General features: G+C 53.3%; 1 protein-coding gene across 1 annotated transcript in view; it reads right to left on the reverse strand.

Moving 5' to 3' along the window:
- Positions 1-9,839: 9,839 nt before the first annotated feature.
- Positions 9,840-23,764, reverse strand: part of ARHGAP32 (Rho GTPase activating protein 32) — a 183,308-nt gene continuing 169,383 nt past the window's right edge. The window contains 7 exon segments of the mRNA XM_027655496.1: positions 9,840-15,337; positions 15,339-16,442; positions 17,474-18,336; positions 18,986-19,837; positions 20,388-20,462; positions 21,398-21,543; positions 22,275-22,476. Of these exon segments, the coding sequence (XP_027511297.1) occupies positions 14,213-15,337; positions 15,339-16,442; positions 17,474-18,336; positions 18,986-19,837; positions 20,388-20,462; positions 21,398-21,543; positions 22,275-22,476 (4,367 nt within the window). The 3' untranslated portion in view covers positions 9,840-14,212.

The raw sequence follows: 23,764 nt of genomic DNA on the forward strand, positions 1-23,764 counted from the left end.
AAGAATCTGGTCTGCATTTGGGGCGTCTCAGTGCTGTTCACTTCCTCACAGGGCATTTTGTGTTCTCCATGGTGCACATTTCACTGCCAGAACCTTTATAGTCACTTATCAGAGTGACTGGACCATGGTCCTGTCCTGTTGGGCCAGAGGAGGAGCCTTAATCTTTGAGTGTCCTTGTGTATGTGAACTGCAAGAAAAACTACTTGTTTTTGTGAAAAGGGATAAAGAAGACGTGGCAGATGTTAGAGGATGTGCAGATGTGGCAGATGTTAGAGGATGTGCAGATGTGGCCTGCAGGGACATGGTTTAGTGGTGGACTTTGCAGTGCTGGTTCAGTGGTTGGACCTGATGATCTTAAAGGCCTTTTCCAGCCTCAGTGGTTCTGTGGGATAGAGCAGCAAGGAGCTGCAGAGGGGTCTGTGAGGGAATCCACCCGGGCTCTCAATTCCAAGCTTCAAGCTGAGCTCAGGCAGTCCTTGCTTACACCCTGCAGGAGGTGCCTGGTACATTCCCACCATCCAGAGCTGGAGCCAGAGGTGGAGCCAGCCCTGGTTACTGAGGCACCCCTGGCCCTGGGGGCTGTGGCTGCCGGGAGAGGAGCCAGGGAGGGAGAAGTTCTGGATTCACAGCCCTGGATGGTTTTGTCAGCCCCCAGCACTGCAAAGAGGGAGGTGAGGAGCTGTGTTCCCCCTCTCTCCCCCGAGGTTCCCGAGGTGTCATCCTTCTGCTGGGGCAGCAGAGCTGGCCAGTTGTGGTGCTGAGCAGGACTGGGGGGGGCTGGTGCACCCACCCAGCAGCTCTTTTGCTCTCCCTTCCTTCCTTGGTCTAAGAAGTGAGGCTGTTTTATTTTTGCACAGCTGCTCTCTGCATGGCAGAGCTAATGGTCCTGTTGGCACCAGAAAGTCCCGGCTGGGTCACTCCTGTGCTCTCAGCTGGCTCCTGGTAGGAGCCAGCTCCTACCAGGGCTTCCCTTCATCTGCCTTGTCCCAGAAGCAAGGCACAGCTCACCCACCCTGTGGTCTCAGAGACAGGGTAGCATCAGATAGGAGAGTTATTGCTACTTAGGGAGGCCTTGGGAGAAATGGCCTTTTCTTACCCTTTTTCCTTGAGGTGTCAGTAATGGATTGGTCACTGTAATGCAGGGGGGACATTTCTTTCCCCATAACCCAGTATCAGAAGGCTGTTCACAGCTTGCAATGAGACAGTTGGGCTCATCAGGACAAGAAGAGCCTCAGAGAGGTGAGGGCAGAAGGACTGGATAGGATTTGAGTGACCAGAGCAGTTGGACCAAAGGAAACTTCAAAACCTACAGAAAAATGCTATCAGTTGTTCCCTTGCACAGTCTGTCTCCCAGTTCTTTTCACGAGGACACAGAGTTGTCTTGGAAATACCCACAGTGGGTTTTCCTTGGCAGAAAACATTCAGCACTGACTCTGTGCTGGGCAGAGCAGAGCAGGAAAGGCAGTGGAAGCAGCAGGACAGCAGCAGGTGTGTCCAGCAGGTAGAACACCCAGGAGCTGGCACTCCAGCGGGGGTTCCAGCAGGGAAACCAGGATGGCTGGTGGCCCTGGGCCCAGGGACTCCTGTTCAGAGCTGTGCTGCTCAGCAATTTGGTTTCTCCCCCTCTCTGAGGCCAACCCTGAGCTGTGCCCCAGGGGTGGTTTCCAGGCACCTCCTGAGAGTTCATTTTGCCTCACTGTGGTTCAGAGAGAGCACTCGGGTGGCTGTTTGAATGGAAAATGTTCTGTGCCCACAGGAGGCAATTCCCAGCTGTCCCTGGAGCTGCTGCTGAACAAACAGGCTCCTGCACAGGCCTCGTCCTGAGGAGGGTTTGTTACCTGGGCCTTCCAGGGGGTCAAACCCGGGGCAAGCAGGTAAAGGGATCACCTGAAGTGGCTCAGAACTCAAATTCAGTGGTTTGAATTTTTTCAAAATATTTTTTTCTTTCTTTCCATTGGAAAATGCCAGAAGAAACAAGGCTGTTTATTATCAAAAGGGCAACACTTGATTTGGAGTGAAAAATTTGGCAGTTCTGCCTGAGGCTCTACTGAACCATCTCCAATCCCTCGCTTTCAGCTTTTCCTTTTCCTCTTCCCCTGCTCCTGAGGAAAAAAATCAAGTCTTTATATTGACTTTTTTTTTATTATTTTTCAGAAAAGCTTAAATTGGGAAATATTCCCCAGAATTTGAATGGATAGAGAGAAAAAGAACCTCTTCAGACTTAATTGCTTTGACATTTCTGTTCCTCAAGTGGTGATACAATTGCAGTGTGAGCCTGAGCTCAAGATGCTTTAGTGTGTCCTGGGAGTGCACAAAAGCAAAGCTCAAAAATGGGAGAAGCTGGGCACGTGTCTGACACATCACAGGTCATTGCTGTTCCATTCTCCTCCTGGGCCTGCTAAACAAACAGGGAATAAATCTGATTTGTATTTCCAGCTCCAAATTGATTAGCTGCTTAATTCCCTCTGAAGACACTGCCTTAGGTTTGGTGTCATCTGATGCTCAGCTAGGTTTGAGTGCTGAGGAACTTGTGAAGGGTCTGCAGGTTTGACCTGTTCCCCATCATCCAGGGTAAATTCTGAGGTTAGTTTGAAGCCAGGAATATGAAATCAGGGCAGGGACACTGATGGGGACACTGGGATGTCCTGGGTGGGAGCTGTGGAGTCCCATTGTCATGTCCCACCTTCCATTTGCCCCCTAAATTCACTGAGCTCTGCCCTCTGTGTTTTCTGCAGTAAAATGGGGATGAAACCTGCCTAGGAATAGAAGCTGGAGTGTGTTGAAATCCATCTGTATAGAATGTGGAATCCCAGACTGGTTTGGGTTGGAAGGAACCTGAAAGCTCATCTCATTCCATCCCCTGCAGGGGAGAAGCTCCTCCTGAGGCTCCCAGAGGTGGTTGTGGATCATCTCCAAGGGACTGCCCAGCTCGGGGATGCCCCAGCACCAGGCACTGGCAGTACATGAGTGCCAGAAGATGCTCTGGATATGAGTTTTTCTGTGTTACACCCAGAAAATCACAATGTCTGGAGGGGAAAAAAAATGTAAACCTAATTCCTTATTTTCTTCTTTCCCTTTTATAATGAGGGCTTTAAATTGGTCTTTGCCAGAGGCTCTTCCCACTGGTGTTTTTGTGGGGAGACACAAATCAGCAGAGCTTCCCTCTGATTTGGCCAGTTTGGGTTTTAAGCTCCTCTCTCTCTGGTCTGGAAGTCCAAACAGGCACATCTGCTCCCTTCTTTCCCTCACACTGCTCCATTATTCCTCCTCCAGCAGCTGAGATGAAAGGAAGTGGGAACAAGGACACTCAGGCTGCTGGAGCTGAGGTGGGAGCAGAGCCACGCTCGTGGAGAAATGCTGATAATGTGTGTGCAGAGGCAGAGAGCAGAGGTTGCATCTATAATACAAACCCACAGAAAAGGTTACAAAGGGATGTAGTTAAAAGCAGGGAATTGCCAGCAAGGAGATGGCTGGTGAATCTCAATTTGCACCTTTGTGTCTGTGCATTATGATGGTCTTTATCTGTGCAGCTCCATTATCCTTTGCCAGAGCTCCCAACCCCCTCTCTTGGGCTGGAGGATGGATTATGTTCCCTTGCTCAGCCCCTATTTCATATTTTTTCTTCTGTAGTGTTATGTCTGTCCCTCTATTACTTATTCAAAGCCTGTTCTGGAAAAAAAAACTGGTTAACTTAGAGCCTCGTGGGCTTTTATGCCATCAGTTGGTGTTGTATGTGCTCCACCAACAGTAATAACCCCTCTGGCTCTTGGGAAGGGGCTTTTCCCTGTTTTGCTGATGGTCACTCAAAACCGAATGTGAAAAACACTCAGTTAAGTTGGACTAGATGAGCTTGAAAGGTCCCTTCCCACCCAAACCATTCCATGCTTCCCTGCAGATTCCAGGCTCTGCCATGAGCAGGTTCAAAACCCAGCTCCTCCAGCCCTGGGCAGGAATTCCACGTGCTCAGTGGCTCTGCAGGGCAGTGTCTCCTGCCAGGCTCCCAGAAAATGCCTCTGAACAAATGGCTGTGTGGTTTTTCCTGCCTGATGCTCCAGGGAGTGGTGGGACTGAGCTGGTGCCCAGAGCTGGGATCAGACAGGAGGGAGAAGGAGAAGGACTCACTGTGAGAGGGGATGCTGAGCACTGCCCTCATCCTGCAGCTTAAAATCATCCCTCAGATGGAAGGGACAAGTTTATGGATTGGGGGGATTACAGTGTTTTTGTTTTGCTTTTGCACTTATTTTGTTGATTGAGGAAAATTTCCACTTTGAGAAGTGGTGGCCCTTCAACACTGGTTTCTTTTTCAAGGGAGTCTTTCCCAGAGGGGAGAGATGAGGAAGTTTAAAGCAGCCTCTCTTGCTCTGTGGCAGAAATTGGTGACTTCTCTGGAGCATTTTGCACTGGATGTTGTTGGGAAGTTGTTGCCTTATGTGTTGTTATCAGTGAAATTCCACTTTCTCCATATGAAAGAGAGGAAAGCGGAGTTACTGTCACAGTGTGGCATTTGTGTCTGTGGGGGGATCCACTCACCTGGTTTTCCTGTGCAACCTTCCCTCCCCACCAGCCCTGTCTTTTGCTACTGAAGATGGAACAGGTCCTGCTCCAGTTCCCATCCTTTGGGGCTGGATCAGGAGAACTGGAACTGGATTCAGAGAAATGAAACTAAAGGTTTAAAATAAAAATCCTGTAAGCAAAGTGATGCAGACTCCCCCCAAAAGGCAACCAGAGGAAATCTGAAGACAAAGGAAAGATGAGAATAAATGAAATGAAAGTTGTACAAGGCAGGGATTGGGAGGAGGGAGGGGCAAGGCAGATGTCTGCCCGTGCTCAGCACCAGGGCCTGGGCTGTCTTTGTGTTTCTGGCTCCCTGCCTGCCTGTCTGAAAACCTGGTCCTGTCTGGCACTTCTTTTTTTTATTCTTATGTTTGAATTTATAACTTGGAGTGCAGCAGAATGAGGTTCTCTGCAATATTGCTGCTGATGAGATCAGCTGCCCTGGGGGGGGAGGGTTGATTTGGAGCAGGGGAGACTTGGTTTTTACCTGCAAGTCTAATGTGGACTTGCTGTTTTACCCTTCTTACTGCCCTTCATTCTTTGTTTGCTGCAGTTCTCTGTGTTTGCATTGGTTAAGTTTGACACTTGTGGGTCAGGAAAACTCTCTCCCTGGGTGTATCCCGAGTGCATCCCATTGGGATTTGCTGTGTAGCCCAAGGGTAGGGAGGGAAGGGGTCTGCTGTTCACTGCTGAGGGCCAGAGCATAGCTGGGAGCCCTGGAATCCACTGGAGCTGGATGACAGGGATCACCCACACATCCTCCCTGGGAACGTGCCAGGAGACTTGTTCTCAGTGAAGGTTTCCAGGTCTCCAGGCTTCAAACATTCACGCAGTCTGAATAATTTATCAAGCTCCAGCACTTGCTGGAGTCAAATATTCTTCTCCAGCATCTTGGATCTTTAAAAAATGGATGAAAACATTTTTACTTGAAAAACCTTCCCCTTTGTGTGATGTTTCCCCTTTCTCACCTGCCACACCCACAATCATTCCAAATACACAACTGGCACCAGGGTCAGCTGCTCTTCTGTGCAAGGATCTCCTTCTTCCCTGCTGCCTTTGACTTTCAGAAGGGCAACTTTATTTGTTTCGAAAGGTGGGAGCCCCACTGACTGTATCTGTCTGTAATGAGTAAATTCAGTCTCACTATAACAGGATGTTTCTGGGCAGATCCATCCTCCTCCTCCCCTCGTGCCCCATGAACCAGAGCAGTGAAGGGCACAGGGGAGGCACAGGGTGGCACAGCAGGGACTGTCTTGGGTCTGCTGCAATGTTTGAATGTGGGGTCCCTGGCAGTTCAGGAAGGCTTTTTCCCCTCCTTGGGAATGTGGGTGGGGTCTCCCCTGGTCTGGGACCTGCAGAATGGAGGGAACTGGGGTCTGGTGCTGTTTGAGTGTCTGGGAGAGATCTTGGGGTGTTAAATGGCAAAGCAGGAACCTCTTGTGTGACTCTGGTGCTTGATTGGCTCCTCTGGTGAGAAGGTGGGGAGAGCCCTGGTCCCCTTGTAGGGGACACTGACTCCCTGGAAGCAGGAGCTGAGGCTGCAGAGCTGGGGCAGAGCCCTGACACTGTGAGCACTGCAGGGGGACATGCAAGGACAGGACAGGCTGGACACCAGCTCTGAGAAGAGCCTGGAGGAGACTGTGTGGGGCAGGGAGACCTTTCCAGGCAGATCCTGTAAGAGCCTGTCCTTAACTGCCAGTTTGAACCATAAAATGCAGACATCCAGTCTGGACTCAAGGGTGTCTGTCTGGAGACTGATTTTCCTTGGGCTGGGACAAGGAGGGACTGGGGGCTCTGAACTCGGAGGATCAGGATGCACATGACAGAGTGGAGGCAACTTTAATTTCCCTGTGAGCTGCACCAAGCCTTCCCCCTGCTGCAGGACAGCCCATTCCCTGTTCAGGGGATGCTTTCTGCAGGTTCCACCCTCACTTGATGCTCTGTAGCCTGTTGAATTCATGACTTTGGATGGCCGGTGGGGAAGTAGTTTGGTCACAGCAGAGGACAGAGCAGTTCCAGCTGCCTGTCTGAGCACTGCAGTGACACTGTGTGTGCTCAGCAGCCCTGCTGGAGCCCCAGATTTAAGCAGAAATTGGGGGATCCCTGGCAGGCCTTGTCAGGACACCCCACCCCTTCCCAACATCCCTGACTTGACCCCAGGGGTTTGTCCCGCTGTGTCTGAGCACCCAACTGGCAGGGGATAAAAAAATCCTTCAGAAAAGGGAGATGAAGTGATGGCAGGAGGGCAGGGGAGTGTTTTGACAGTTCCTGCTGCAGAGCTGGCTCAAAGCTCTTGCACAGGCAAAGCAAAGGGGCAGGACCTGCCCTCTCTGCTCTTCCCGAGGGAAAAGCATTGGAGTAGGGATCTTGCTCCTGCTGTCCCAGGGAGGATGAGAAGAGCACAGAGGATTGCTTTTCCCATTCAGTTTGGTTGTTGCTGTTGGCACCAGATCACAAATTCTCTCTTAGAAGAGAGGAGAATTTGATGTCTGTCTCTCCTGGGCTGTGCCCCAGGCCGTGCGCAGGATGCTTTGCCCTTGGTGACAGCCTGTTGGAGGTGCTGGCAGGCAGTTCTTGCACAAGGAATGCTAATCCAGGGATTTGTGTGACCTCCTGCATCCCTCCCCCATTCTTGTGATGCAGCCAAACTTCTGTCAAGCCCTGCTGGGAGGGGGGCACCAGCAGCTCCTGGTCTGGAGGGATCCAAGCACAGACAGCACTGTCCTGCTGCCCTGGAGCAGATCACAGAATGTGCTGAGCTGGAAGGGACCCACAAGGATCATCCAGTCCAACCCTCAGCCCTGCACAGGTCCAGCCCCAAGAGTCCCACCCCGTGCCCCAGAGGATCATCCAAACCCTCCTGGAGCTCTGGCAGCCTTGGGGCTGTGCCCACTGCCCTGGGGAGCCTGGGCAGTGCCCAACCAGCCTCTGGGGGAAGAACCTTTGCCTGAGATCCAACCTGAGCCTGCCCTGACACAGCTCCAGCCATTCCCTGGGTGCTGTCCCTGGTCCCCCCAGAGCAGAGCTCAGTCCCTGTCCCTCCTCTGCCCCTGCCCAGGCAGTTGTGACTGCAGTGAGGTCTCCCCTCAGTCTCTCTCAACCCCTGGTTGATGGCACGGTGAGAAGCCAAACCCAGGCTGGGAAGGGATCATACCCTGCCTGGTTGGAGACCTGTGTCAGCACAAGCCTTGCTCTGACAGGTCCTGGGCTCGGGGCTGGGGGGATCTTCCGGCTGTGTGGGCTGATAATTAATCTTAGCAGGGCATCCTTGCCAGCTGGAGCTCCCACCAAGGGATGCTGGGCAGCTCGGCATCTTCCCGGCCTTTCCAGCATCAGCTGCTGTTTCTGGATGACTTTTTTAGTGTAGCAGTGAACATATTGCAGTGTTCCCCTAGGGCTGGGGCCCTGGAACAGCTGATGTCTGCTTTGGAAAGCAGCAGTGACCTGCCGAGGTCTGCAGGTCGCTTTAAGTTTGGATTTCAGCTCAGGATTCGGGGTGAGTGAGGCTGCTCTGCCGGGCAGAGCGTGGCACTGCGGGCTGGGGCTGCTCCGGGGAGACACGCGGAGCTCCTCGGGATGCTGCAGGCACTGAGCGCTCCACAGACCTGTTTGAGCATGAAAAATTAAAAAGGAACCCACCCCTAGATGTCAGGAGTTGGAAACCTGAGCAGAAGCTACTAGAACGGAACCTCATCGTTTTTAACTCGCCTGGAAGGCCGCGGTGAGCGGCAGGAGCGGTTTAACAGCGCTGCCTGCTGGAGCCTCCCCGGCAGGGAAAGGCATTTCGTGCCCAGGCTTTTCCAGCCCTTGGACACTTTTGCAGTTTAAATCTTCCTTCTCCCTCGTCTGCTCTGTGTGTAAATCTCAGCTACTCGGGCCAGGCTGACGGGGATGGAGTGTTTTCACCGTTATTTTTTCTCTTGAGCCGTGTTTGGAGCAGTGGGTGCGACTGAGAGCTGCTCTGGGTGCTGCCCTGAAACCCCCCTCCCAGAACTCCCGTGCCCGCTGGGATCTCAGGGGAATTAAAGGAATTCCTGTTTTGCTGGGGAGGCACGATGCTGCTTTTGGGGCATTTTTGGAGCTGGGGAGGTGGGATGTCAGTTCTGAGGGTGATCCATGAGGCAACAGGTCCAGCTTTCTGCTGTTCCCATACCCACTAAACCGGAGACTTTTGGGACAGACTGAACCCTTGGGACAGGTTTAACCCTTGGGATAGATTTAACCATTGCCAATTGTCCTTGTCGACAGCGCACTGAGCAGAAAACGTGTGGAGCTGCCACAAACACTGGAGTTAAGATGTAAATTTGTTTACTGGACTTAAGGGTCACAATTTTTGTTTGCCAAGTCACCCCAGGTGTGTTCTGCCTTCCAAGGACAGCTCAGGTGCTGCCCCACGAGCAGGGTGGGCAGTGAGCATGGGGGGGTTCCTGTGGGGGTAGAACACAGGGAGCTGGCAGCCTTTGCAAGGTCCCCTGTTCCTGGGGTCAGAGGCATTGGGCTGCTCAGCTTCAGGTGAGACCTTACAAGGGCATCAGCGTTCAGGTGGGTGTGCATCAATAAGCAGATCTGGATGTAAAGTTAAGATTTGGGAGCAAATATTTCGGCAGCCCCTCTGTGCTCACAAAGGTCCCTGGGGCAGAGGCTGCGTGTCACCCCGTGTCACCCCGTGTCACCCCATGTCACCCCGTGTCACCCCGTGTCACCCCATGTCACTCTGTGTCCCACGGGCTCCACATGCCCTCCCAGGACAGCAGCACTAGGCTGTTTCTACTCCTGGCAGCAGTTCTAAAGACCATAACATTTACTGGATGAAAACACTATCAGAAGTCCTCCTCACAATGCTAAAAACCTTTGAAATTCCCTTCCTTTAATCACCTTTTTTGCTATTAATTAACTCTGACCACTGTTACTGTGGTGCCCAGAACCCCTCCTGCCAGCCCCGGGGGCCAAGGTGGCTGTACCATCTGTTTGTCCTCACTTCATCTGCCTTGTGCCTCCTGTGCCAGGGCCAAGCTGCTTCTCCTTGTGCTGTCGTGCTGGGTGAGAGGAAAGGGAGGCTCAAACAGCCCAGGCTGGTTTATTTGTTGTTACGAAGTAGCCATGGTTTAACTGCACAGATAAGCCCCAGCCTTGGCACACGGATTCAAAGTCACCTCCTTCATCCCAAGCTGCCTGCCAGCAGCCTTCCAAAGAAGGGCTCCAAACTGGCTTCTCCTGTTTTGTTTTTTTTTGAATACACTTAATTAACGAGGCAGAGGCAAAAATACACAACAAACACACCGGAGTAGTTTTTAACCTGGCTTGATTAATGCTGTCAAGTTGCACATCTGAGATCTGAGTGTGAGCTCAGTGGGACTGTTGCTTTTGTTTAATACCACAAGACACCTCAGTCTGGATTGTTGCATTACAGTACAAATAAAAAACAGAAACAAAACCACATCTGCATCATACAAGGTGAGAAGAATATGAGAATTCTAAATATTTACAGAGAAGGGCAAGTGGGGAAAACCACAAAAAATATTTACATAAAAATACATGAGCTTGTCAGCATATACATTTTACACCAGTTCACAAAAAAAGACACTATATAAATTAAAGTGAAGGGAACTCCAAAGGTAACCCAAGACTTTCTGGGATGTTTCTCTCATGCGGCTTAGGGAAAGAAAAATCAAGTCTTCTACAGCAGGAAAATGAAACGGCAAAACAACCCTTTTCTCCCCCCCTCCCTCCCCCCAACTGGACGAGGCAGCACTCTGCACACCAGGAACTGGACATTGCTCACACCAGACCATGCCTTTCACACGGGAATCTGGGAAAAGCTCTCGGAAGAGGTGCATGCCCAAGCTGCCAAGAGCGAAAGGAAGGGAAATGACTTCTCATCCAGGTTTCCTGACATGTAACATCACTTCAGTCCATGCCCTGGGCAGTGGCAGAGCACACTTGAGGTTCTGTCCCTTTCTGGGGTGAAAGAGGAACAGGATGTTTTCAAGTTGGTTTTGGTTTTGTGTAGCAACTTACTACCACTGTGCAATCCTTACTGACCCTCCTCCCACGACGAGTGGAAAAGGAGGATCACTGCCAAAGACATAGGCACGAGGTTGTGGGGCTGTTCTCATAGATGCATAAAGGTTTTACCTGATAAGACTTCTTAAAAATCAGAAATTAATGCTTTATTTAAGACTTCACAGGGGCTGGGCCCTCATTACTCACCCAGTGTCTGCACTCCCCCTTCCCAAGGAAGGCCCCCTAACCCTAACCCACTCCAAAGCAGAGGTTTGAGGAGGAAAATCCAGAGTTGGGGGCTCTGTTGGCCCCAAACTCCTGTGTGCACTGGGGAGGACCTGGGCTGGACACTTGGGAAGGGGCAATTCCAGATGCAGTCTATGGCAAATGTCAGGAATCAGAGGGTCAGAGCTGCCATCGCCTCACTGAAGGTGTGCTCAGGCCAGGAATCACTGAGCCTGAGCAGACCTGCTCTTGGATTCCAGGGTTATTTGCATTGCTGTCCCCTTGCTCTCTCCCATCCTCATCTGGGACACTGAAATGTCACCTCCCCCCAGCTCACCCCCCTCAGACACCCAGTGTCACCCCCTCCTCGCTCTGATGCACAACACACCCTTTTCAATCTCCCCTCTGATCTTTGGAAAGATACAGCTGATGTTTTATCATGAACCAATCATAAGGATGTAAAACTCAGATCTCTAAGGACCACCAGGCCAAGCCCAGTGCAGGAGCAGAACTGAAGAGTTCCCTCTATGGCTTTGGGGGCTGTGGGGTCATGCGGGATGTTGAAGCCATGGGCAGCAGCAACACGAAAAGGAAGGTGCTGGTCTGTGTTATCTGGGAAAAGCTGGTGCCTTCACCTTTTTTAATTCTGTTGAATTAGCTGGATTGGTTCAGCACTGGTGGACACACGTTGGGGTTCTCAGAGAGCTTCCAGCCCTCAGAGCACAGCCCAGAGGGAGGGGAGGACAGCTGGGTGCTCACTTCTCTGCTGGCTTTTTTTCCTGGAGACCTTCTTGTTCCCAAGAAGGCTGTTTGCAGCAGCCATCCACGTCAGGTGTGCACTTCCAGAAGCCCTTTTGGAAAGGTGCTGAAAGCTTTGTTTCCCATGGGACGAGTGGGTGCTTCGCCCCTGGCACTTCCCACAATGTGGGAGAGCCCCGGCAGGGCTGGGACAGCACAGGGCAGGGGAGCACAGGGCTGGGAACAGCACAGAGCTGGGGGAGCACAGGGCTGGGACAGCACAGAGCTGGGGACAGCACAGAGCTGGGGACAGCAGCTGTCCGAGGACGGCACTTGGTCTCTGAGACAGTGGCTTCAAGCAGGAGAATCCAGAGGCATTTACCCTTAGTGGGAGCTGGCATCAGGCCCCCAGAGTTACAGGATAGTCCTGGTGAACATAAGGCCAAAATCAGGGCATCAGGAGAGTGCTGAGGGGCAGGAGGGGGAGTTAAGGCTTTCATGGAGAGAGAGGTTCAACCTACAGCTCTCATTCCCTGAATCCCAAAGAGCCTGAACCAAACACTTCAGCTGGAGACCTCACAGGTCACTGGCAGTTGAGGAGAGACTGAGCTACCACACACCCTGCTGAGAGCACGGACTCATCTGGCTCATCCCAAGGAACCCAGGCAGGGCAGCCTTTCCCAGGGAGTTCCCAGCAATGGAGTCAGGCTGGCTCAGGCCATGGCTCACCTAACGGCCCCTTCTGTGTACTTCTGTTAGTTTTCCTTGAAAGAAAACATTGCAAAAAGCATTCCCTCACCAAAAACCCCAACCCCTCTACCTGGGAATTCCTCACAAGGAGATTGTGGTACCCTGGATCACAGTGCTGCTTTTTTTCTCCTTTTTTCCGCTTTCTTTTTTTCTTTCTTTTTTTTTGTTACTGCCAAATTTCATTTCATAACATGTGAGAACTCTTCTAAACAAAATGCTTAAAACATCAGCATTGCACAATAAAACAGAACCTGAAGGTAGTTACCGAAACAGCCCCAGACAAGGCTCCAAGGTTAAAAGAAGCAAACAGTTACAGACTAGTCAGCTACTAGAAGCAGGTTTTCCTTAGGATTTAAAAGTCCCAAAATAGCCATGAAACTTTTTTGTTCAAAAACACCACCTAAGCTCCCTTTAGCAGCTGTGTGCTAACTGCAGGACCTCCAGGCTTTTAATAAAACATTAGATTCAAAACAGGTAGAGAAGTTCTTCAACCACACAGAACAGGAATGGCCTTGGAATTTATCAGTGAACATTTAAAAACTTGTAAATCTCAAGTATTGCTTGTAAGCCCTGCCTAAATGGGATGGATGTGCTTAATTTATGGGGGGGGAAAAGTCCTGGGAGTCCTGGGAAGTCTGAGAGGAAGCATGAGGTGCTGCCCGGCTGCTTTTACAGTGTGAAAGCTTTTAAACAGCTTGGACACTGTTATTAGTGTGTTCTGCAGTGCACTGGCCTTCTGTCCCTTCTCACTGAGCACTGGGAGGAGCTGCACTGGGGGATGGGAGGCAACACACAGCACAGACAGCACGTCACTGCTCTGTGTGTGCCACAATTCCACAGGGATCCCTTTGCCAACACGGAACTGAGAGGTCACAGAGCCCACAGACCTTCAGGGGAAGGTCAGCAGGAGCATTCCCTGCTGAAAGAGCTGCAGGATCTGGCCCAGGGCAGCTGCTCATGCAGATAACTCGTCACTCCCACAGCTGGGAGTGACTCTGATTTACAGGCTGGACATAATGCCATGGAGATTTCTGTATTTATTTTTACTGGGCCTGGCCAGCCACAAGATGAAATGAGCTCATCTGGACACAGAGAGCCCAGCAGCAAGGAGGAACTGGCATGGGATGGTTGTGCTGTTCCCAGCTGCCTGTGTAGGGTTTGGTGTAGTTTCATGTTTCCTTTCTTTTGGTGTGAGAAATGCAAACCTGCCCTACTTGGCTCCCGTCGCTGGCCTCTGCTTCCAACACAGAAATGTAAAGTAATTGGATTTCTTGCAGGCAGAAGCAGCTCCTTAAGCAAGCAATGCAACAAGTGTGCTGTGTTCTGAACTTGCTTCAGAGCCTATTCCACAGCCTTGAAGTCAAAACAGGCTCCCACCCACTTCAAAGCAACTGCAGTGGGTCCACTGCACACGAGGGAGAGGCAGGACCTCAGCATCAACCAAGGAGAAAACCCTTGGGCAGTCTTTCCCCCTGCCCAGCTGTTGGCCTACTCTTGCTGTGTAACTCAGAGGGGGCAGAACAGTGTCGTGGAGCCCCTTTCCTGGGAGCCAGCAGCAGGAAGGGCACTCAGCCTGGAGAAGAGCTGCACGCACAGTCCATTGTGCGGGGAAGGAGCGGCGGCCACTGCCAACATCACGCCTGGGGAAGGACAAACTCCTTCCCTCCCTGCCAACAGCACCTCTCTCAGCTCTGCCCGGCCTCTCTGGCAACATCTGTGTGCCAACAGCCTGCCCTGTCCTTCCAGTTGTCTCAAAACTACATGAAAAAGCTAGAGCTCTACTACATAAAAACAGTGAGTGGGGGGTGGGGGCTGAAGGGGCTTTGCTTTCTCATCGGGGCAGGGTCGGGGTTTGGTTTGTTTTTTCCATCACTGAAAAAATAAAACAGTCCACTGTCCAGCAGAGGCTGCTTAGACTCTATCCCTCCTCCCCCCCACCAGCTCACTCGACGTGGACCTCTGTCTCGGGCCTCTGCAGGCACAGCTCGGAGGGCAGGAAGGCGCCCTGCCCCAGCGCCGTGGCGTAAGTCCTGCTGTGCACGTGGGTGAACCCGGGGGGCACGAACCCCCCCGCTCCAGCATAGCCCCCTCTTTGGTGCTGAGGCATGGTATGGTAATCCTCCAGGTTGTCGTACTGGGACACCACAGTCATAGTGCTTTGGCGCTTGCCCAGGGTCTGGTAGGGGTACAGCAGGGCAGAGTCCCTCTCCATGGGCTCGGGGTGCTGCATCCGCAGGCTGTGGCTCCGCTCGGGTTTGGGCGGCGGGGCCACGGGAGGGGCAGTGTGTTCCTCCTCCTTGTAGCAGTCTCTGGAGTGCTTCTCCACGGGGGCAGGAGGTCTGGCTCGGGACCTCTCCACGTCTGGCCTGTCCTCTGCCAGCCTCCCCTCCTTGTGGTTCAGCCTCAGGGTGTCCTGGCTGGCCGGGATGTACTTGCTGCCCGAGTGCTGGTAGCCCACGGGCTCGGAGGGCTCTGGGCCCCCTTTGGGCCTGTAGTCGGGGTAGGGAGGCCCATTTTTGGGCTCGGCAGGCTGCCTATGGCTCGCTTCCTGCTGCAAGTGCGTCCTGTGCTCGCTGGTGCTGCCGCCCTGCTCGTGCATCTTCCTGTTCCGGATGCTGCTCTGCTTCTGGGGCAGGGACGGCTTCTCGGGCTGCCCGTTCCCATAGCCCCCGTGGTAGTGGGCTCTGTCCAGCTCGGGCTCCGGGTGCTGCAGGTAGTACCGCTCGTCCCCCTCGGGGGTGGCCGCCTTGCCCGGGTACCTCCCCTCCTTGCCCTCCGCCACCGTGAGGAGGCCAGTTTTCCCAGGATCGGATTTGCTGCGCAGGTGGATGGCGTCCAGCCCCCCCAGCTCGTCCTGCAGCAGCGGGGCCACATTGTCGTACTGGGACATGAGGGGCCCCTTGACCTTCTGGCGTGAGCGGCTCTCCCTGCGGATGGACTGCATGCGGTACTTCTCCATGTCCTCCAGGTCCCACGACATGTACATGTGCTTGATGTCTGGGGCGGGGGGCACGTCCCTGCTGACGAAGCTGTGCTCCTTCCCCGCCAGGTGGTTGATGAGCCCCCCCCCGGGGGTAGGAGGCCAGGCTGGGGTAGCGGTACAGCCCCTTGCTCTGCAGCCGCGCCGCGTACGAGGAGAAGTCGCGGCCGGGCAGGGGGTGGAAGGGCCGCACCCGCACGGTGCTGTAGGGATCCAGGTCGTAGAAGCCGCCGTCGGCAGTGGTGTAGTAGGAAGAGGAGCTGGAGTAGGGGCTGTAGCGGTAGTGGACCCGCCCGTTCTCGAAGTAAGGCTGGAGCTGCGTGACGTGGTAGTCGGAGTGGGGCTGGTATGGCTTGTACTGGTAGAGGGGCCGCGGGCAGTACAGGGGCTCGTCGTCCGGGGGCACCTCGGTGCGGGAGATGGGCACGGAGCGGATGGCGGCGGCGGCGGCGGGGGTGGGCACGTGCAGGGACTGCACCCTGCGGATGGTGGGGTAGGGGGGAGCGTCCTCGGCGTAGCCGGCGCTCCGCAGCCCCGTGGGGCTCACCGAGGACACGAACTCCGTACGGCTGCGGGGCTTGGAGTGCAGGGCTGGGCCGGCCTTGCCCTGGGTGCCGTAGGTGTTGTAGCGGGTGCCCGCCGAGCCGGGGGTGTCCGAACGGGGCGGGTAGGCCTGGTGGGGCTCGGGCTTGCCATGGTACACGTGGGGGGGGACGCTCTCGGGCCTGTACTGGTGCATGGAGGCCGGCTTGGGGTGCAGGTACGGGTCCGGCCCCGAGGGCTCGGGGATGCTCTCGGGCTTGGGGTGGGGCACGTACACGGTGTGCTTGGGCGGGGGCGGCGGCGGGGGCGGCAGCAGCGCCTCCTCCACCGAGGAGGCCAGCATGGAGGAGGCCAGAAAGGCATGGTAGTTGGTGTTGCTGAGGGGGTCGGCGCTGTTGGAGTGCATGGCCGCCGCGATCTTGCTCTCCAGCGTCCTCACGGGCGGCACCGGGGGCGCGAATCCATAGGAGGGGTGGGACGGGACAGACTCGGAGCGCAGGTGCAGTGGGGGGGCCCTCGTGGGCTCCCGGGGCTTCTCCACGTGGCTCTGGGGGCCCCCGGGCACCGAGGAGGAGCCGCGGGCGGTGGAATTGCTCTCTGAGACAAAGCCAGGCTCTGGGGGCTTCTCAGGGGCAGTGATGTTCCACACCTGCAGGGAGGAAAGCAGCACAAGTCAGGGACAGGCAGCTTTTCCCCCCCCTGTTCAGCAGTTAAAATATCACAGACACTCGTATGGGTCAGCCCAATTTCAGTGCTTCTGTGTCTGGTTCCCACTGGCTGTGGAAGGAGAGATGTGCAGCTTCCCTCTCTCAGCAAGGGCAGCGTAGTGCCACTGGCAGTTTGGATCCATCACAACTGGTGTGTTCTGCCAATGCCAAAGCACAGGAAGGGGAGGAGGTGGCTGCCTCTTTACCCACTGCCCCCAGTGTTTTGTTACATGCTCTGCTTTTAAATGTATCATCTTAATGAAAATGTACCTGAGTTTGGCCTCCTCAGGCTCTGGTGAGCAGATGACACCGTGTAACAGAGCAGAAATTCCTGCCCTAAATGTGCCTACAGAGCTTAGGTCAAGTTGAAGCTGGAAACACTTCATGGGCTGAGGTGGTTTGGATTTCTGAGGGAACACTGCACAAGGAATCTGACCTGCTCTGTTAAACAGAATAACTGAGGTTGGAAAGGACCTCAGAGATCATCAAGTTCAATCTTTGACCGACTCCTACCTTGTCCCCCAGCCCAGAGCACTGAGTGCCACGTCCAGTTGCTCCTTGAACACTTCCAGGGATAGGGACTCCACCACCTCCCTGGGCAGCCCCTTCCACCTTCTAGTCACTCTTTCCATGAAATGTCCAATCTAAGCTGCATGAGGGAAGGTCTAAGACTATGTCCCTCTTGTGCTATCACTAGTTGGACAAGATCCTACACAGGATGTTGGAAAAGGATATTGTCAGAGGATGCAAAAATCTGTTTCTGAGCACATCAGTCACCACTCCTTTAAACCAAGGAGACTGGGTATACTGGGATGCCCACTTAGGAAAGCAGCACAGGATCTCCTCTAAGGCTGTGTCTGCGTTGTACCCACATCCCTTCCAGTGACCTGTGAACCCCCCTTGTTGGGGGCCCGACTTTCCCAGAGCTCCCCCCCTGCAGTTACAGCCCAGCTGTGCCCGGACCAGGACGTACCTGAGCAGAGCTGCTCGGAGCTTTGCTGGAGGCTGCTGGCACTTGTCCCGTCGCTGCCTGGTGGTCCTGCCTCTGTGCCGGGGTGGGTTGGGTGGCTGTGGCTGTGCGTGGCACGGCTGGGACGGTGCCATCCCCCTGCGAGGGCTCGGCGGCTGCGCTGGGGATGGTGGTTAAATACGGCACCGGGGCGCCTTTGTCCCCGGCAGGGACCACGGGAGGAGATGGCAGTTTGTCCTCGGTCGTGCAGATGGGAGTGTGGAGCTTGTCCCCAGATAGGCATGCCCGGAGCTGGGGTCTGTCCACAGCCGGCTCTGGGGCGGGCGGTTCCCGCTCTGGGGCGTGGTGGGCCGTGTGCTCCCAGTCCCCTGTGTGCGCGGGGAAGTGTTCACTGTCCCCCGCCTTGCCAGGATGGAAGCTGGCCTGCTCCTGCTCTGCATCTCTGCTCCCAGGCATGTCCCCAGGCATGCCCGTGTGGAGAGGCAGGGGGTCCTGGCCTCCAGGTGCACCAGGTGGGTGGTTCTGCTCCCCGGCTGTGCCGCTACCTTGGAATTCCTGCTCTACGGGAGCACCGGTCTGGAAGTGGAGTCGGTTCTCGGGCAGACCGGTGTACAGGTGGAGCTTGTCTGGAGCACCAGCAGAGAGATGGAGCTTTTCTAGAGCTGTGCCAGCTTCAGCCTCTCCATAATTTGTGCTTTCAGCATGAGCATCTCCTGGCCTTTTGAGGGACTGGGCGGATGCTTGCTGTGCGGACTCGGCTAACGCTAGGGCCAGCATGCGCGCTGCGTTTTTCGGAGGAGGAGGAGGGATAAGAGACACAGAACTGACGGGAACAGGATCCTGGGGGGAGTCGAGGGCAACTGCTCCTAATGGGGGAAAATTGAGAGAGAGAGTGATTTTATGTTACCCAATAAGGAGAGTGACCTTAACCTTAAAGACTATCATAAAAAAATAGATGCTCTCCACGCTTTCACAGTGGCAGTTCCTTCTGGGGTGAAACACTTGTGTCTCACACGCAAACGCTGCTCAACGGCACAGCAGTTCATCACAAAGAGGAAAAAAACACAAGAGATTGTCTAAAGGCTCCTCTTGCCTTTCTAGAGAGGTAGGGAGGAGGTAGCAGAGACTGAGATACCCTTAAACAATTTTGATCATAAGGTTTTAGGCGAAAAGGTCCCTTCTTCCAGTGTTGGCAGATTTTTAATTTAAAAAAGAAAAGCCTTAGATGGTCAATTGGCTGAAATGATTGAGAAGGACATGCTAGAGACTTTCACGCATGACAGGATGGGGAAAAAAAAAGTGGCATATAAAGCATTATGGAAAATTATCCGAGATTTGTGTGATGTAGGGAGAAGGCAGAGGTGAAGACCCTATTGATCTGCACAGCCCTGCAAGACACTCGTGATCAGAACTGATGGGCAAATCCCCTCTCCTAAAAGGCACGCAGAGGAGGGCGGTTCTGAGAGCAGGTCCCCTCGGGAACTTAAAGAAAGAACGGAGGAAAATGCACTGTACCTGGCTGTGTGTGTCCAGTGGGTACAGTCTTAGTCTGACTGCTTGGCATGGGTCTCTCTCCTTCTTCTGGCAGCTCTGGCTTGCCAGTAGCCACTAGCTGGGAATGCTGCAGCTCTTGGTGGGCTCCTTCCCCTGCTCCTGTTTCACTGCTTTTCAGGGGCAAGGACATCTGGGTTGGGGACCTGTTTGTGATCTCAGTGATGCCAATGCCTTTGTTCCAGCTGGAAGCAGAGGAGTTCCTGGATGTGATGGGCACTGCTCCAATGGCTTCTGGCCCACGGCTGGGCAGGGCAAAGCAGGTGGGCTCTGCAGTCAGTGGTGGAGATTTGATGGGTTTTCGGCCTGTCTTGGGTGAGAAGGTGAGGGGTTTGCAGGGCTGCTCCTCTGTGGGGCTCAGGTCCAGTGTAAAGAAGGGACTCATCTTCTCCTGGAAAGGGGAGACTGGCTCAGAGCTCGTGGCACTGCCTGGGGTCTGGGACTGGCTGCCCGACTCTAAATCCTTCTTTAGCAGGCTTGGCTTGTCCCTATTGATATCAACTGACTCCAGCAGGGAGGTGCTGCTGTCCAGGCACTCGGACTCTGCCTGGGGGGGGCTGCACTGGAAGGACATGGGGTCAAAGTCCAGGCTGGCGACTCCAATGTCCGGGGGGCTCAGGTCGACGTCCTCGGAGGAGCGAGGGGAGATGAGGGCAGGGACGTGGATGAGCCCCTCGTCCCCGTCGCTGTCATCATGGGGAAGGTTGTCATAGGAGTTGCAGCGGTTCATGTTCCCCAGGAGCTCCCCATTGAAGGAAGCAGAGAGGGCATCGCTGCTGGACCTGGGCCTTCGGGGCCGGAACAGTTTGGATTCACCTGGGAACGAGGAGATACCTGTGGGTTAGGGACAAAATCCTGCTGTCCAGGAGGCCAGGGCCTGGTGGGGGTGTTAAAGCTCAGCTGGTGAGCCCTGCACACAGAAGTGACATTGTCATCAGTAACTGTTTATCACGTTTGTTTAAACTCTTTTACAGCAGTTCCAGGTCTGATTTAGTTGAAACTAAGCTGTGTGTACAAGCAAAACCAGTTTAAATGTGCTGTAGGCCTAAGGCTTTCTCAGAGAGCATTTTCCTTCATGATGATGCCTTGTCAACCTTGGAATAGAAAGGGGAGGTGGCAAGGCAGGAACATAGGCAGTGCCAGCTACACCAAAGCAAGAGGTTTGGTTTTTTTACCTCAAAAGGAAGAAAAGGCATGAAGAGCATTTCTGTGACACCCATCTGTGTTGGGCAGCTTTGTTAATTAGCAAGTCCACCTTTCCCTGAAGGGGTGGAAAAGCTGCCCTGTGGCATATCTGTGCCCAGGAATGTCAGCCTGCCTTCTTTAATCGACATTTATTAGAAGTGCAGGTGGGATTGTGCCTTACCATCCACGGCGTGCAGAGAGGTGAGAGACTCCTCACTTTTAGCTGAGCGCAGGGTCCCGCTGTCTCCTCGTCCACCTGAGGGAAGGAATCCACAGGGAAAGGCTGAGTTGTGACAGTGCTTTATATCTGGTTGTGTAATGATGGCAGGAAAAACACACTCAGGTTTCCAGCAACAGTGTCCTGAGAGTAGTTTTGTTTTGGGGATGGGTTTCTGATGCTCATTTTAGAGTCCTGGGAAAGGTGACCCACTCAAATTGTACCTGCTGTAGGTGACAGGTCAGGAAACATCTCTCCACATCATCCTCCTACAGACTCGGGATGTACCTGTGGTAATTGGCTGGCTCCTGCCAGCAAGGAAACCCCCTCAAAAATGGGGAAGAAAATAACATTTTCACAACTTGTTTTATGGGCACTGAACAAGCACAACTTCAGTCTCCAAGGAGACAGTTCCAAAGGGCATTTATGGTGTGTGAGGGTTATAATTTGAAAACGGGACCTGAGAGAAGATGGGATAAAAGTTCTCACTGGCCCACGTTTTGGGATTTCTGGTGTGTTTTACCTCAAAAACACACTGTTGCTATTTTTAAATTTGGAGAAAGGCAGAAAATTATACATAGAAAAGGCTGAGGATTCAGCCCACATATCCTGGCTGTGGCTACAAAGGGTTCTCGGATGTGTTCTCATTACACTGGTAGAGAGAGTGTTTGTAGGAAGGTGCCTTTCCCTAATCTAATCTTCTGGGAGCAGCAAAGGGAGCCAAAGCTGTACTCTCATTTTATAATCAGAGTGTCAGAAGGAATTATTCTGAGACTTATTGGAGCAGCACCCACATATTGTCATTCCAAAGCCACAGAGGTGTGAGCTCTGTCAGGCTCTGGAGCTGCCCGAGATCCATTCGGGAAAGAGCAGCTCCCTGGAGTGTCATGCCTGGCTTGGACGCTAGAAGGAGATAAAAGCACGCTGAATGTGTGCTGTTCAAGCCCAGATTTTGGGAGGGGACTGCAGCTCACCTGCCAGGGCTATGGCTTTCATCTCCGAGGGCTCGCTGGGGTTGCGCTGCAGTTTGCGCTTGGACACAGAGGAGGATTTGCCCAGGTTGAAGAAGGATCTCCAGCTGCCCACTGGAGACTTCTTCATCTTGCTGGGAGGCCTTTTTCTGGGGGAGCAAACAGAGCACACAGTTGGAGAGGGAAGCTGCATCTAAATCCTGCTACTCGTTGCTTGTTATTAGCACTCTGGTTTCTGCTTAGAAACTCCCTCTTCTCAACAGCTGAGGGTGTTTTCATTCCTACAGCTCAGCCCTGCAGTCTTGCTGGATGAATTCCACCCAACTCTGGGATGCAGGTGCAGTGCAGGGGAGCAAAGGCTCCTGCCTCTGCAGCACAGCAGCTGAGGGACGGATTTCCAGCTCTCTGGGGAGCTGTGCGGCCATAAAGGCACCCAAAAAGGGTACCCATAGAGGCACCTCACTCGTGCTGTAAAATCACCTTCACCTCCTCCCACTGCCACTTCTAGTGTCATCAAGCCCGTGCAACTGCTCCACTGCAACCTGGAGATGTTACAGACACTTAGTCCTGAAACACCCCTATGTCTCCATGCGGTCACTCTGTTTACACCTCCTTCTGTGTGACTGGTACAGTCATCTCTGTGCACCAACACAACATGGATGTATACATTTAATGATAACCCTGCTAGAAAGAAGGGAGTGGTGCACAAATAAATTAAACCCACGAGCCCGTTGTTATAATAAGCTGAATCCTCACAGAGTCCAAAGCAGGTGGAAAAACAGCTACAATATTTCACTTGTGACCAGTCAGTATCAGCAAGTTTTTGCTGTAATCAAAACAAACCAGTTACAACATGTGCTGGGAAGAAACTTGTCCCTACCTTTCGGATGGGAAGTCTATGACTGTGTGGAATTTGCCCTGCAAAGCTGCTGGGCCCTCTCCCACTTCTATGTACTTGCTGTCTGCCACGATGGGAGAGTTGATCTGGGCCTGTGTCCGAGCCTGTGCCTCCTCCAGCGTGAGCAGCTTTGTGGAGGGAGAGGACACCAGCAGAGACTTGGGCCGGGACAAAGAGCTGTGCCCTGCAAGGGAAAAACCACAGGCAAGAGGGAGAGTCAGAAAACAGCAGTGCAGAGATCAAAGCTCAGTCTGTGTGCCTAGGGAGGTGCTGTGTTTTTCTAAACCTTTGTTATCCCAACCACTGAAAGACGTGGACAAAATGTGGTCAGAGATATGTTTGTGACAAAAAGAATCTTTCACTGAGTAGCTTGGTGTATTAAAAAATGAAGGCAGAGGGAAGCAGGTAGATCAGAAACCTTTGTGACATACTTTACTTCAGCTTCATCTGTATAGAAAAGCCTGCACAGAAGGTTTTCCTTTGTACAAAGCCTGGCTGGGTCATTCCCCGGTTCCACCTCTTGTATAACAGGAAATGCCATATGTGACCAAAGCTCTGCAAACCACTGTGCAGATGCACAGAGCAAACAATCTGCTCTGTGTCCTGCCCTTGGCCTTTTACAGCTTGGGCTGGTTTGGGAGATGAACATATAAAGTTCTGTGCAAGTAGTTGCTGTTGCCTCCTGCTGCTGTCAGCTTCAGCATAGAGGAGATCACAGCAGCTGTCCTTTGCTTGCCATTGTTTATTGTGCAAGTGTTTACAGGGTTGCTCCCAGAGGAGTTCAGGGGTGTGGGGGGAATGTGCCATCGCAGAACATCCTGGTTGGTTCCACTCCCACGGCTCCTGGGGTGTGTGTGAGCTGTAAATGCTGTCCTGGGTGAACTGTGGGTTAAAGACAGGCTTGGTAGCACCACTTTCACCCCTCACAGGTGGGTGCAGGAGCTGTGCTCGATCCCAGAGGCTCCTGAAGCCGTGCTGGAGTGCAGTATTCCTGCTAAATATGCCAAATAACCAAACCCTTGTCCCTGCCAGTTTTGTGTCCAAGCCCACTGATTGTGAGTGACCAAGTCATTAAACAATTAGCTGAATTTACATGGTCCATTCTAAGCCTGGATAATCATCTGGCTGGGATTCTGAGCATGCTTATCTTCCCCTGGCAGAGCCTGCTGGGGGCTGTCACTGCTCAGCCAAACTAACCTCTGGCTCCTGCTGACCTAGAATCCCCTTCCAGGAGGAACAAAAGCTGGACAACTCTGCTGTCCTAAGTAGAAACATGGCTTGTTTAAAAGAGGGGAGCAGCAAATCCAGTGGAAAAGCAGCTCTCTGCACTGCCCAGGGGGTGGTGACTGTGTGGGCTGTGCGTGTCTCACGGGCAGGGCAGGTTGTCAAGGCAGATGGTGCACCCTTAATGCTGCTTAGGAGCAGCAACAGCTTGTGGTGGCCCTGTTTGTTGATCTAATACACAGAGGAAA

Source organism: Corapipo altera, unplaced genomic scaffold, assembly GCF_003945725.1.
Source record: "Corapipo altera isolate COAL_440 unplaced genomic scaffold, ASM394572v1 71, whole genome shotgun sequence".
Classification (NCBI taxonomy): Eukaryota; Metazoa; Chordata; class Aves; order Passeriformes; family Pipridae; genus Corapipo; species Corapipo altera.